Genomic DNA, 14,719 nt, shown 5'->3' on the forward strand with positions numbered 1-14,719 from the left:
TTCATGTCATATGGAATAACATTGTTATTGTTGTGTTTCTCTAACATTGTTTTCTATCAATTGCTTGCTGCATTTCTGTATTTTTTAAGGAAAAACTGTCATTTTCTGAGAAAAGCCTTTTGCTAGACATGTGAGGCTCATGTGCCGTGTTTTCACTTAATTTTTACTAAATGAGTATAACTGTGTCCCAATTACTGGGTGATAATTAATAAACCGAAAAACAAGGTTTCTAGGACGCTCTTTGTTAACTACTTATTTTTGCAGAGCAAAGATGGTCAGTAAAATGAATCCTCCACTAGCAGAACGTTCATAGGAAGAGATTTAAAACTTGGTGAGTGATAGGACAGAGCGAGGCCTCAGTGGTCATTTTCTTTGTTTCGCACTGCCTGTTGTAACTCTACCATTATGACCAATGTAAAAGACTTCAGTACAAGAATTAACAAGAGAAGTTAAAACGGTATAGGTGCACTATTTTTGTTATAAATTAAAGTACTTTCATAAAAAGTTTGGATATGCAAAATTACACAGCTCACAGGTAATCGCGCGTCTACTCACAATTTCTTGGGCAAAACATTGTTGCACAGAATTTAGATTACATTTGTTTTATGGAAAACTTAAATGATCAGAAATTATTATTGTAAGTGAGTGTGTGTTTTCAAATGCAGGAGACATAGTCAAGGTCCCAAGTATGTAGACATGCTATTCTCAAAAGGGACTACCCACAATATGGTCCAAATACAAAAAAGATGACTTCAATTAAAAAAAACAACAACTTTTTAATCAAAAAAGTTTACTTCCATCAAAAAAAAAAAAATTCAGTCAATCAAAAAAAAAAAAAAAAAAGTGTTCAAATGGAATTATTTGGGTGTCAATTTTTGATTTAGATTTTTGCATTCGATTAAAAAAAAAAAAAAAAAACAACTTTTGATTGAAGGCATTTTTTTGGGATTTGGACCATATTATGGGTAGTACATTTGTGTCTTTATTATTCAATCAAAACATAAAACATTTTAATCAAGTACAAAACAAAAAAAATGCAATTATTTGGGTCTCAAATATATTTTGGCATTTAAGAACTATTCGCAAAGTTTCAACTTTAATTTTGAATTTATTCTTGATTCTTGAATATTTTTTTTTTTAGTTTTTTTTTTTTTTTTACTTTTGTATTTCATCCCTTTTTTCTTTGATTGAAAATATAAATTTTTGATTGAAGTAAACTTTTTTGAATGAAAAGTTTTTTTCTTTTAATTACAATTGAAGGGATTTTTCTTTTGATTAAAACTTTTTTTTTTTTGACTGAATATTAAAGACACAAATCTACGTCTATACAAAGCATCCATGCAAAAAAATAAAAAATGTAGACTTCACCCAATGTTCACAGTCGGTTTCCTTTGTGCTCTGCAGTGATTGGCTGCTCAAAGCATTGAGGGCGGGTCTTAAGGCCTAACCCACGCACACACACACACAGAGGAACATAGCAGAGATCGTGTCAGTTCCACTCACTATAAACTCCTATAAAGATCTGACAGGTTGGGAATGAGCGCCCATTTAAACGGAATGCAGGCTCTGCGTAAGGAGCACCTGTATAAGGTGCTGGTCATCGGGGACCTGGGCGTGGGAAAAACCGCCATCATCAGGAGATACGTTCATCAAACTTATTCCAACAACTACAGAGCGACCATAGGAGTGGACTTCGCTCTCAAAGTGTTAAACTGGGACTCAGAGACTGTGAGGCTCCAGCTGTGGGACATCGCAGGTGGGAACCAGTAGCACACACATGTTTAGCATCAACAGCTGTTACACACAAACACCCATTATAACTCTATATAATACACACACACAAAGTTAAATGTAGTTTGTAGTTTCTTAAATTGTGTGTTTTTTAGTCCTATATTTTTAGATCTTTGACTATGAAGTAACATATAATCTAAGATGGTAAAAAGTTTACACTGTTTGCTTCCTGAAAACTTGTATATACACTTTTCAGGAAGTAAACCAACAATTTATTTAGAATGTAAGCCTCCAGAAACCTATTTCCAATGTAAATTGTTACGTTTTTTTAATTAAGCAGAATTTGAAAACTTTATATATATATATGTATATAATTTTAATTTGAATATTTTTTATTGGTTTCATTTTAAATATTACTTTTTTAAAAAATTTCTTTTAAAGTTTTCTTTGTTTTTTGAAGGTCTGGGGTAAATTTATTTACTGTCTTCTTTTTCTTTTTTCCTTTTTTTTTTTTTTTTTTTAAAGGTTTGCAGTAAATCTTTCACGTTTGTCAAACTTAATTTCTGGCCCATTTTATTTAATTCTACTTAATTTTGTTGCATCAAGTAAACTTCATCATACTCATTTTTTTTAAATTTATTTTTTACCAACTTAAAACAAACAATAAGTTCACAAAACCTAGAAAAAAATGAATGGAAAATGTTGCGTCATTTTCTATTTATTTATTTATTTATTTTTTAGATTAAATCTAAGTAACATTTTTTACAGTGTAGTTTCTTTTATGCTACTTTTTCAAACTGATAGGAATCATGACAAGCACTAAAGTTATGAGGGGGAAAAAAAAGAGTTAAATATGCACAGTCATGCACCGTGCATAGTCTACCTCTTTTCTTCAGTTATTCATTTAAAGGTATGATGTACATCATGTGATTGGGCTCATGTGAGGGAGATTTAAAGGTTAGTCACAGGAGTGTCATTGTCAGGGAAGTAATGGAAAAAAAGGGGGAAAAAGCATCCACGCTTATTAGGATAGACTCTAAAATAAAGACATGTGAACTCTAAACTTCAGATTGCAACATTAAATAACCACATGTTTGATGATGCATGACGTCTGCTGAGACTGCTTTTTTTTTTTCACAAAAAGAGGAAGTTGTCATTTTCTTTTTTTTTTTTTTTTATTGAGCAAAAATGCACAATATGCAGACAACAAGGCACTTAAACGTCCTATACAACGATCAATAGGACAATACTTCCGATACGATGCCGATTTTGCAGCGTTTTTGATCCGATACGATATCAGCATGAATCATACATACTTTTATTACTTATTTTGTTGTGTGGAATGTTAGAAAAGGTTTGATCAAGTGATGTTACTCAAATAAAGAACAATAGTCAGCAACAGTATGGATGGGAAAAAACTGACCTATTTATTGGTTACATACATTTTAACCTTCAACATATTATCTACAGTATTCTACACTTGAAAAAATATAATATATATCAGAGATTTTAGATGCAGATATTCTTTTTCTGGCTGATATCGGACTGATATCAATATCGGATCGGGACACCCCTATTTTAAATTCCATTTCAATCTATATAGGAACAGAAAAATGAAACAAAAAAAATAAAATAAATAATACATACACAAGGGCTTTTAAGGGAAATAAGTCAATGGTACAATAGAAAACAGATATAAAGGGGGACATGGTTTTTCTGTCATGTAAATTCTTCAATCATGTTTAACAAGTTTTTTGCTTTATTATTATTGTTATTATTTTAGAATTTAAAATATTGTAAAAATGAATAGTGAAAGGCAGTAAAATGAGGTTTGATTTTAGGAAGTTGTCATTTTTTCATTACCTTAAAGTTTTCACTTTCTCCTCCTCATATCCTTGTTGTCGCCCTGCAGCTTTTCCCAAAAGCCAAAAGTGACGTCAGTTCATCAATAATTATGAAAAAAACGTGTTGTTTTATGTTCTGATGACATTTCGTGCGCACACGGTAATCTGCTGAGTTCACACAGTCAGTCACACACCCTCGGGAAATCTCATGTCATCAGACAAGCATTAGCTTCTCATTTTCATTTCCAAGTTGTTCGAAGCTGGGACGGACATTATTTAACACACGCTTTTCAACCTTGGGGTCGGGACCTCATGTGGGGTCACATGGATTAAAGATGGGGTCGTCTGAAATATCTATAATTGATAAAAAAAAAAAACAAGAAAATTACTGATTAAAAACACATTTTTGACTACTGATTAATTATTTTTCTTTTTCCAAATAAAACAACACACAATCTTCAACAACTATAAATCAAGTTAATAATAATAATAATAATAATAATAATAATAATAATAATAATAATAATAAAATACATTAAAAAAAATATCTGAGCTGGCAAAACTCTGTATTTGTAATGCAGTATAACAAACATGATCAAAAACTAATTCTAGAAAACAAATCTCTTTAAGTTCGCCAAAATGGTGTCACGATCTAAAAAAGGTTGTGAATCACTGATTTAACACATACTTTTTGTATAATTCACAAGTTCTAACTATTGATTACTTTTCATGGAAACTAGACACATGTATTTCAATTACAGTCTAGTTTTAGTCAATTAAATGACATTAAAACTTGAGTCGATTAAATCTGCTACAGATTTAAGTGACTTAAATTCAAATTATTAGTTTATAATTTTTTTAAAGATTTAATATTTATTATATTTATCAACCTGATAAGGCATGATATTATTATTTCTAAATACACACAGACAAATGTCATGTGATCAATGTTTAACACCACATGAACCGTCTTAAGTCCTCAAACATAATCAGCTTAGTTCCTATTGGATCACATCATTGCTTGTCCCGCCTTCCACGCAACAACTGGACACCTTCCAAGAAAATAAACTTAGTTCTGATTGGATTTTGTCCGATGTGAACATTATAGTTCAGTTTTTATTTTTAGGTGGCAGGAAAAAAGCAATTTCAACACTATTGTGCACTAGTTTGCACTTCCATGTGTAAATTATATCTTCATCCAAGCAATTAATGGCCGCTTTGAGTCCCTGCAGGATCTTCACTTCTAAATCCATTGAATTTGAGACCAATTTTTGCATAAGTTTTTACATTTATATATCCATTTATCTTTCCATGCCAAGGTTAACGCTACATGTAGCGCAATCTTTTTTTTTTTTTTTTTTTTTTTTTTTTGACAGCAATGCATGGGTTTATTGTATATTGCAAAAAGTTAAATCATGCATTTTGTTATATTGCATAATTGTGAACATCTTTTGTGTAATCTTTAGGGAGTGTTTGCGGAACTGTTTGTGAAGAAAATTCCAGGGTTGCCTCGATATTGATATCAGATATCGGTCCAATATTGCTTTCAGATATCGGTCCGATATCAGCCAGAAAACGAATATCAGATTTTATTGAACTGCATCTAAAATTACCGATATATATATATATATATAAGGTTAAAATGTATGTAACCAGTTGGTTAATAATAAATAGGTCAGTTTTTCTCATCCCTACTGTTGCTGACTATTGTTCTCTGTTTGAGTAACATCACTTGATCAAACCTTTTCTAACATTCCATACTACAAAATAAGTAATAAAAGTATGTATGATTTGTGTTGATATCGTGTCAGATTGATATTAGTATTGGGCAATACGTGAGGCTGCAATATCGGTATCGTATCAGAAGTGAAAAAGTTGTATGGGGACATCCCTAGAAAATTCACTGAAGATATTTCAACAATTTGTGATTAAAAGAGAATTATGGCAGTCATGTGATATAAGCATGGTAAAATAAAAACCAAAAGTGAATGTTTTGATCATTTACAAAATTATACATTTTAAATTTTCTCTGTCATTCATTCTTTCTCCTGCGGGCCGAATTGGATGCTCTAAAGGGCCGGTTTCGGCCCCCGGGCTTTGAGTTTGACACATGTGGCTTGAATATTTCCTGTTTGCAGACCACACTGTCTTTGTATTCCCAGTACTTGACAAGTGTTTTAGTTGGGTTTGAACAGTCAGTCACATGACTGGCAGTCATTTGATTTCTTTGCCTCAAACAGTCTGTGGTGACGGTGGCATGCAATAACCAGTTCTGCTTTAAACTAAAAGACACAAATCAAATTTGGTTTTTACACAATAATAATCCTTCATCTGATGCCACATTAAAAATGATTGATTGTCCAATAATATTGCCTCATGACATTTCATAACTACAACCGTCTTCAGTCCCTTAGACGCGTAATAATCTAAAACACTAGTTCTCAAACTTTTTACGACAACATTTTGCTTAGAAAACTATTTAAAAACAACTATAGAACATAATGAAGGAACTAAAGAGTGATTACACACATTTTAAAGAATCTCATTTTGTAAATAAGTGGAAAGAAACAGTCGTGCAGTGGTTCCCAACCTTTTTTGGATCGTGACCTCATTTTGATATCAAGAATTACTGGAGATCCCACAGACATGTTCAAAAACTAATCCTAGAAGAAAAATGTTTAAGTCAGATATATATATATATTCCATTATAGTTTAACTAGATTTATATTTTGCAAAGTGAAAGTATAGACATACAGTTGTTTAAAATTGTTTGTTGTTTTGATTTAAAAAAAAAAAAAGAATGATTAAAAAAAATTCAAAAATCTGTTTAAATTTTTCAGAAATCCCAGGCGACCTAATATGGGGTACCGACCCCAAGGTTGAAAAACACTTTTTTTTTTTTCTATAGTTTTTATCAACTCATGTCTGGGGTAGGACCAAGACTGTCAATTTATTTGTTCATTTTCCTCTCTCTCTCTCTCTCTCTCTCTCTCTCTCTCTATATCTCTATCAAGTACCCCCTGTTGTGCCATCGTGTATCCCCAGGGTACATGTACCCCCATTTGAGAAACACTGATCTAGAAGTGTAGATCTGCTCTAGAGTAGATCCCATCCTTGTTTTCACAAAGGCATCTCTTGATTTGTACCATTTGCCAACACCAACAAGCAGAGGCATTGACTGGCTGGTTAAGTGCAGCGTGTCTGTAGCATCTTAGGAATTTGGTCATTCATTGGAATGTAGGCACTGCTAACTAGTTGTCAGCAAAAAAATGATAAATGCTATTAAACATAGCTCACAATGAGTTTTTTGTTGTTTTTTAATCACAGGTCAGGAACGTTTTGGTAACATGACGCGCGTGTACTACCGGGAAGCCATGGGAGCCTTCATCGTGTTCGACGTGACGAGACCAACAACCTTCGAGGCCGTGGTGAAGTGGAAAGAGGACTTGGATTCCAAGCTAATGTTAGCGAACGGACAGAGCATTGCTACTGTGCTGCTAGCTAATAAGTGTGATCAGGGCAGGGAGCTGAGCAACAACGGCATCAAAATGGATCAGTTCTGCAAAGATCATGGGTTCATCGGATGGTTCGAGACATCTGCCAAGGTAAGAGCAAAGTTCAGTGCAATTTACTACGTATGAAACATTTGGAAAAAATCTATAATGATCAAAAAGTTTATTGCCCTTTGGATTTAGATGGTTTTTTATGTTTGTCCTTTAATTAAAAATATTTTTGTCTTGGGACAGCGTTTGTAAAAAAATCCTCACATTTTTGAAAGCGTACAACCTGCTAGCCAAAAAAGTAATTTAAAATATTAGCATGACGTATCGATTATAAGCAAAACACTGCACAAAACAATTCTGAACAGTTCGAACAATTATTTTGTTACATTTTGAACAAATAGCCACTTTTCCCATGCCAGGTGGATCCATTGTGTTTATTAGTATCAATAGGAAGTTTTACAAGAATAGAGATTGAACAGTTTTTTCATTGTTACCCTCCAATTTGTATTTGCTTGAAACTATTTAAATCTAAATGCTTCAAAATAGTATTAACTAGTCCGTTCAATTATTTTTGGGTATTACGCTAAAGATGCAGTATGTAGAATCTGTGAGAGTGGAATAGAAATAACTAGGGATGTACCGAAATGAAAATTCTCGTCCGAAAAACCGAAACACCGAAAGAAATTTGTATGCAAATTATTAGTCCCATTGCATTTATGGCTTTGAATATGTACTAACCTTGCTAAAATTAAAACATTGCAATTGTATGAATTAATATTAATGCTTCAAAGACTAAATCAATTAAACATGAAAATATTTATTTAGCACTGACATTCCAACAATGCACAATATAAAATAATAACAAAATGTTTAACTTGGCCCCACTCATGCAATAAATAATATTATACAGGCCTATAACTGACTGGGCTGCTGAAAGAGAGTCAAATTAAAACATAAAGTGCATTGAAGTTATTGATGAAGATAAGCTTCTCTGCTTTATTTATTATCCAGGCATGTTCTTGTTTCCAAAATGCACACGCACAGGCTCTGTGTGCATGATTGCTAGGTGCATCGTTTCTTGTGCGCGCTGGTTTTATCCTATCTAAGTAACGATCTATATAACGCGGACCAAGTACAGTCGTGATGAAGTGCGGAGGATCTCTGTGAAACGTGTGCTGACAGACTCTGAAACCGGATTAATGCTGCTGATGCACAGCCATGTGTCAGCCTGCCGTGTGGTCCGTGTTGATGGAGGGCTACATGTAACTACGGTGTCGACATGACGGAAACTTAAGTCACACTTATGCGACACATCTCAAACTCTGCTCAGAAAATGCTTTAGTGCTCAGATGTATATAAATACAGCCACTATGTGAGTTTGCGGACAAGTTGGCCCATTTCCAGACAAGCGAGCGCTGACCAATGCGTTCGCTCGCCTCCTCACAACATCCTGTTTCGGTCTGCTTGTTTCAGTGAGAAAAGTCTTTCGGATAAAAACCGGAAATTGTACTTTTGGGCTATTTTCAGCCCAACATTTTTGGTGGCCGGAATTTCGGTGGATTACTATAAACAACCACGCTTTCCCCTTCTCTAGCTGTTTGGAATCCACTGGCATCCTTGTGAACTTGCATGACTGTAGAGCTATTTGCAGTGACTTTGTCACGAAATATGCAGACTTTCAAACTCACCTTACCACCTTTTTTCTCATAAGTGATGAGCGACAAATCTCTCGACTTGTTTTTGTGTTATTGGAGAGTTTTCTGATGCTTTAGAGGCTCTGACATGAAAGAAGGGATGTCCCGATACCACTCTTTCACTTCCGATACGATACCGATAATGCTGCCTTGAATATTGGCCGATATCGATGCGATACGATTTCAGCATAAATCATGCATACTGTTATTACTTATTTTGTCGTGTAGAGCGTTAGAAAAGGTTTGATCAAGTGATATTACTCAGAGAACAATAGTCAACAATTCAAGTTCATTTCAGTTATTTTTTACTGTCAGTAAATGGTGGGAACAACTGAGGGCGGGGACAAAAACAGCAAAAACTTATCGGAGCGCGTTTATCGGAGATTTTAGATGTAGCATGATAAAATCCGATATTTGTTTTTTCTGGCTGATATCATGAAAGCACAATTCACACTACTGTCCTCAATGAGCAGCGGGTGCTGCCGTGAGCCCCTCCCCCGTCCCAAAGCTCACAGGCAGTCAGGTTCACAGTAGCCCCCGGTTGCAGTGTCCCAGCTGCAAGTCAGAGCAGAGAAAGAACTTACATCACTCCATGTCAAAAGTTCTCTCCACCTTGGATATGCTTGTCCAAGGTTTACACGTCATTTTGTTCCTGTCTGTTATCAGTTGTGGACTGCGTGCAGTCACAGACCCCGGAGTCCGTTCCACGTACATTCTGTCCGAGTATGTTTGGGCCTCCTCCACATTGTTCTTCCTTTTTTTTGGCTTGCTTGCTTGCATCCTCTTGAAATACTTTGAATTACAATATACTCAAAGGTTACTATGGATTTTTGACAAATGATGCCAAAAAAATTGCATACTGCAGCTTTAATACTCATTTAAATTGACAACACTAACTGTATTAAATGAGCCAAGTTGTATTATTTTCTTGTAACAGTGAGGGGAGACAAAGGGGTGGTCTCCTCTTCTGCAGGTCACTTCAAGCAGATGCAAACATCTCCACAGGCCAAACTGGAATTTCATAAGCTTGTGAAAGATGGCTTCACCAGATACATGTAGGCTAAAAATTAGGGACAGAACATTGAGTGCAAGAACGTTTTCCTCTTTAAGAACTCAAGTTCCAATAAAATTAAAGTTATTTTATTTATTAAACCCAACTTTTTAAGAGCTCTGTCTTTTTAAGTTTGTTTTAAATGACTAAAATACTGGCTGAAAAACAGTATATGATATTATTTTATTTTTCTTGTTTTCTTTGCTATTATTAGAACCAGAGACACATTATTTTCTGTACAGCATGTTCCCATTGACCTGCTAGAGTTGTGTTCTACTTACAAACTGTTCTTGCACACCTTTTAAAAGCATCTAAGCCTTGGTTTTAACTATGTCTAGAGTTGTTTATTGTCACGTTCTCTGACACAAATGTGTGGAAGCAGTGAGAGCTCACTGCCACACTCGCATGCAGACGCAACATTCTGTGAGGTCAAAGGTCAATGCGATGCAGGTTGAGAACGACGTCTCAGAGGTTATCCTGTTTCTAGCATCATTCTAACATGGGCTTCTTTTTTTTTTTTTTTTTTTTGCTTCTTCAGGATAATCTCAACATCGGCGACGCTGCAAACTTCCTGGTCAAGCACATTATGGCGACAGAAAATGACATCCTAAAAAGTGTGATACCAGACACCATCTCACCACAGCTGCACTCCAATAAGCACACGAGCTGTGCGGAGTGCTTCAAGTGAGAAATAAACGGAGGAATCGTTGGGAAACGAGGGACAAGTGAACTGTAAAGCCTCACATGGAAACTCTGCTCTTTGGAGTTTGACTCGTTTGTTTGTTGCACTACTAAATCATTTCATAATCAAATACCATGCAAACTCAGTGTTTCTATAAAATTGTATCAGAGTTTGGGTGTCTTATCTTGTCAAACTGTGAGGGCGAAGCTTTTTGTTTTACTGTCGTCATTCTGCTGAGTATTGTATTCTTTTCTTTTTCCTCAGTTTTCAAAAGGCTGGTGTTTAACTTTAGGATTATGTATTTTTCTTTTAAACAGGACTGTTTTAGTGGCGTCCTCTGTTTGTTTTCACTCTTGTTTGCATGTTAAAACAGATCCCCAGGCCTACTTTTGACAGTTTATTTTTGTAAATTTTGCACGTTTGTTTTTTAAACAATTGAAAAAAGGTTATTGTTCGTATGTTTGGCTGATATCTTTTTTTTTTTTTTGTTAATTTTATTATTTATTGTTACTTATGCAACTAGTTGGCAAGTCCACAGGATTGTTGTTATTATTATTATTATTATGTAATTTTGTCTCATATCAAGCTACTATTTTCTCTTTGTGTGTCATTTCTCCTCATCTGCAGGAGCTTGTTTTGAAAGACTAGATGTACTTAATAGTGCCGTCTCCATAGTAACTGGAGTCTTTTTATGGATATCTTCTGACATCCCTGCAAAGCAGTTTTTTTCGCTGTGCCATATGAAGATTCATCACTGCATGCTCATCTACTGACAGATTTGCATGTCCTCTTTCCCTATTTTATCTTTTCTTTAATTCATTTCCTATATAGTTTTACATTTCACTGAATGTAATGGTTTTTAATGCAATTTGTACACATTTTACTGAATTAGATTTAGGGTAGATGTGGTTTTATTAAACCGTGGGTACACAACTCTTATACAGGCAATACTGGCATGTTACGAATTGGATTATTATCTTTTTTTTTTAAGATAATTTGTGTTTAAAACAACAACAAATGGACAGAGTGAGGCAACATAACTAACAGGTAATTTGTGAAGGTGGAAATGTTTGTGTTTGTAAACCTGTAGACTAACAATCAAACGTAAAACACTTCATGTTCCCAAAATAACTTTGCACTTTAATTCTTGACTTCTCTCACGTATGTCAGATAACACATGTTCGGCACATTTTGTAAACTACAAATAACACAATTAAGATTTAATACTTTTTCTTTTTTCTTTTAGGGGATTCTCTATTTATTACCAGTACTTACTGTATTTATACCTTTAAGAAAATAGTTATTCTTCTGTATGATCTCTTCATACAATCTGTTCGGATTTCATATTAATATAAAAACATCTTTTTCCCTAAATGAATAATTAATATTTAATCAACTGTCTATTGAAATGTACAGCATTCATTTATTAGTTAGGTACATTTAGGGTGACTGTATTTTGACGTCCAAAAAAAGAGGACACCTGTCTTTTGTTTAAACTTCCTTGTAATGATGAAATTTAATAGAGCAGATAAATAAGTTGTTATAGTCCATGAGGTTCAAAGATTAATTTGTCTCTTTATAACAAAGACTAACAAAATCCAATCTGTCCTTGAAAAATCTCAAATATACCTTCTTAAAATCTTTTAAAGACTCAGAGAAAGTAAAAAGTTATGACAAACCTCTCGAGGTTTACAGAACATTAAATATTCTTTGAATATAAACTTCAATAAATAACTGTGAAAGTTTGCATCACATTGTCCAATGCTGACTTTATTCTGTCTGTTGTCTGTAGAGACAGGAGGTGATGAGGTGTATAGACCAGATGATGGGAAACTGTGGAGTGTCAGCTCATGGTTTTTTGTATCCAGGGAGGGACGTGTCCACTCTTCATGGTAATGTACCTCCAATTTTTGGTGTTTGTTATATTATTGAAATTTGTATGCCTTACTTAAAAATGTTTTTTGAGGAAAAAGCTATAGTAAGGCATAAAAATGTCGAAAATATGACAAACGCCAAAAATCGAAGGTAAGGCATGAAAACGGGTGAAAAAATTTCAAACGCCTCGAAACAGAGGTAAGGCATCAAAAAGAATGAATAAAAATGTAAACAACTCGAAACTTAAGTAAAGCTATAGCAAGGCATCAAAAAGAGCGAAACATTTTCAAACGCCTCGAAAGTTAAGTAATGCTATAGTAAGGCATCGAAAAAGACCATCAATAGACCATAAAAGCTACTGCAAGGATAATGCACATACTTAAACAGGGCTAAGAAAGCAGCAAGGTGCAAAAAATGACAAAAGTCAAAAATCGCAGGTTAGGCTATAGCAATGCATAGTTTTCAAAAAATAAAAATTAAGTTAAGACCATCATTAGACCCTAAAAACTACTGGAAATATAATGCACATACTTAAAATGGGCGAGAAAAGCAGGAAGGCACAAAGAACGACAAAAATAAAAAAAATCATCCAACAGCAGAGGTATGGCAAAACTTTGAAAAAATTTAAAAAAAAAAAAAAATTCAGTTAAGACCATCAATACACCATGAAAACTACTGCATATATAATGCACATACTTAAACGGGGCTAAGAAAGCAGTTAGGCACAAAAAATGACAAAAAACTAAAATCACCCAAAATCAAAAGTAAGGCTATAACAAAGCATTTTTTTTTAAAAAAATTTCAAAAAAAAAATTGAGTTAAGACCATCATTAGACCCTACACACTACTGCAAATATGATGCACATACTTAAATGGGGCTAAGAAAGCAGTTAGGCACAAAAAATGACAAAAAACTAAAATCACCCAAAATCAAAAGTAAGGCTATAACAAAGCATTTTTTTTTTAAAAAATTTCAAAAAAAAAAAAAAAAATTGAGTTAGGACCATCATTAGACCCCAAAAACTACTGCAAATATATAGCACATACTTAAATGGGGCTAAGAAAGCAGTTAGGCACAAAAAATGACAAAAAACTAAAATCACCAGAAAAAAAAAGTAAGGCTATAACAAGGCATTTTTTTTGAAAAATTCAAAAAAAAAAAAAAATTCAGTTAGGACCATCATTAGAACCTAAAAACTACTGCAAATATAATGCACATACATAAATGGGGCTAAGAAAGCAGTAAGGCACAAAAAATGACAAAAAACTTAAATCACCCAAAATAAAAAGTAAGGCTATAACAAGGCATTTTTTTTAAAAAAAAAAAAAAAAAAAAAAAAAAAAATTGAGTTAGGACCATCAATAGACCCTAAAAACTACTGCAACTATAATGCACATACTTAAATGGGGCTAAGGAAGCTGTAAGGCACAAAAAATGACAAAAAACTAAAATCACCCAAAATAAAAAGTAAGGCTATAACAAGGCATTTTTTTTTGAAAATTTCAAAAAAAAAAAATTGAGTTAGGACCATCATTATACCCCAAAAACTACTGCAAATATAATGCACATACTTAAATGGGGCTAAGAAAGCAGTAAGGCACAAAAAATGACAAAAAACTAAAATCACCCAAAATAAAAAGTAAGGCTATAACAAGGCATTTTTTTTGAAAATAAAAAAAAAAAAAAAAAAAAATTGAGTTAGGACCATCAATAGACCCTAAAAACTACTGCAACTATAATGCACATACTTAAATGGGGCTAAGAAAGCAGTAAGGCACAAAAAATGACAAAAAACTAAAATCACCCAAAATAAAAAGTAAGGCTATAACAAGGCAATTTTTTTTGAAAATTTCAAAAAATAAAAAAATTGAGTTAGGACCATCATTAGACCCTAAAAACTACTGCAAATATAATGCACATACTTAAACAGGGCTAAGAAAGCAGTAAGGCACAAAAAATTACAAAAAACTAAAATCACCCAAAATGAAAAGTAAGGCTATAACGAGGCATTTTTTTTGAAAATTATAAAAAAAAAAAAAATTGAGTTAGGACCATCATTAGACCCCAAAAACTACTGCAAATATAATGCACATACTTAAACAGGGCTAAGAAAGCAGTAAGGCACAAAAAACTAAAATCACCCAAAATAAAAAGTAAGGGTATAACAAGGCATTTTTTTTGAAAATTTCAAAAAAAAAAAAATTGAGTTAGGTCCATCATTAGACCCCAAAAACTACTGCAAATATAATGCACATACCTAAATGGGGCTAAGAAAGCAGTAAGGCACAAAAAATGACAAAAAACTAAAATCACCCAAAATAAAAAGTAAGGCTATAAC

At 33.5% G+C, this 14,719-nt stretch overlaps 1 protein-coding gene across 1 annotated transcript; it reads left to right on the forward strand.

Moving 5' to 3' along the window:
* The first annotated feature begins 1,461 nt into the window (after positions 1-1,461).
* Positions 1,462-12,145, forward strand: rab38b (RAB38b, member of RAS oncogene family). The gene is made up of 3 exons (XM_028466631.1): positions 1,462-1,756; positions 6,903-7,180; positions 10,362-12,145. Exons 1-3 carry the CDS (start codon positions 1,537-1,539, stop codon positions 10,509-10,511), a joined length of 648 nt encoding a protein of 215 aa, XP_028322432.1. The 5' UTR covers positions 1,462-1,536; the 3' UTR covers positions 10,512-12,145.
* The last annotated feature ends 2,574 nt before the right edge of the window (positions 12,146-14,719 follow it).

The sequence above is a fragment of the Gouania willdenowi genome, chromosome 14, assembly GCF_900634775.1.
Source record: "Gouania willdenowi chromosome 14, fGouWil2.1, whole genome shotgun sequence".
Classification (NCBI taxonomy): Eukaryota; Metazoa; Chordata; class Actinopteri; order Blenniiformes; family Gobiesocidae; genus Gouania; species Gouania willdenowi.

Excerpts from the sequence above, each read along its gene's own strand:
- rab38b (XM_028466631.1), top strand. The coding sequence starts at position 1,537 with ATGAGCGCCCATTTAAACGGAATGCAGGCTCTGCGTAAGGAGCACCTG. Across the intron at positions 1,757-6,902 it reads CCAGCTGTGGGACATCGCAG|GTCAGGAACGTTTTGGTAAC; the intron begins GTGGGAACCAGT and ends TTTTAATCACAG. Across the intron at positions 7,181-10,361 it reads GGTTCGAGACATCTGCCAAG|GATAATCTCAACATCGGCGA; the intron begins GTAAGAGCAAAG and ends TTGCTTCTTCAG.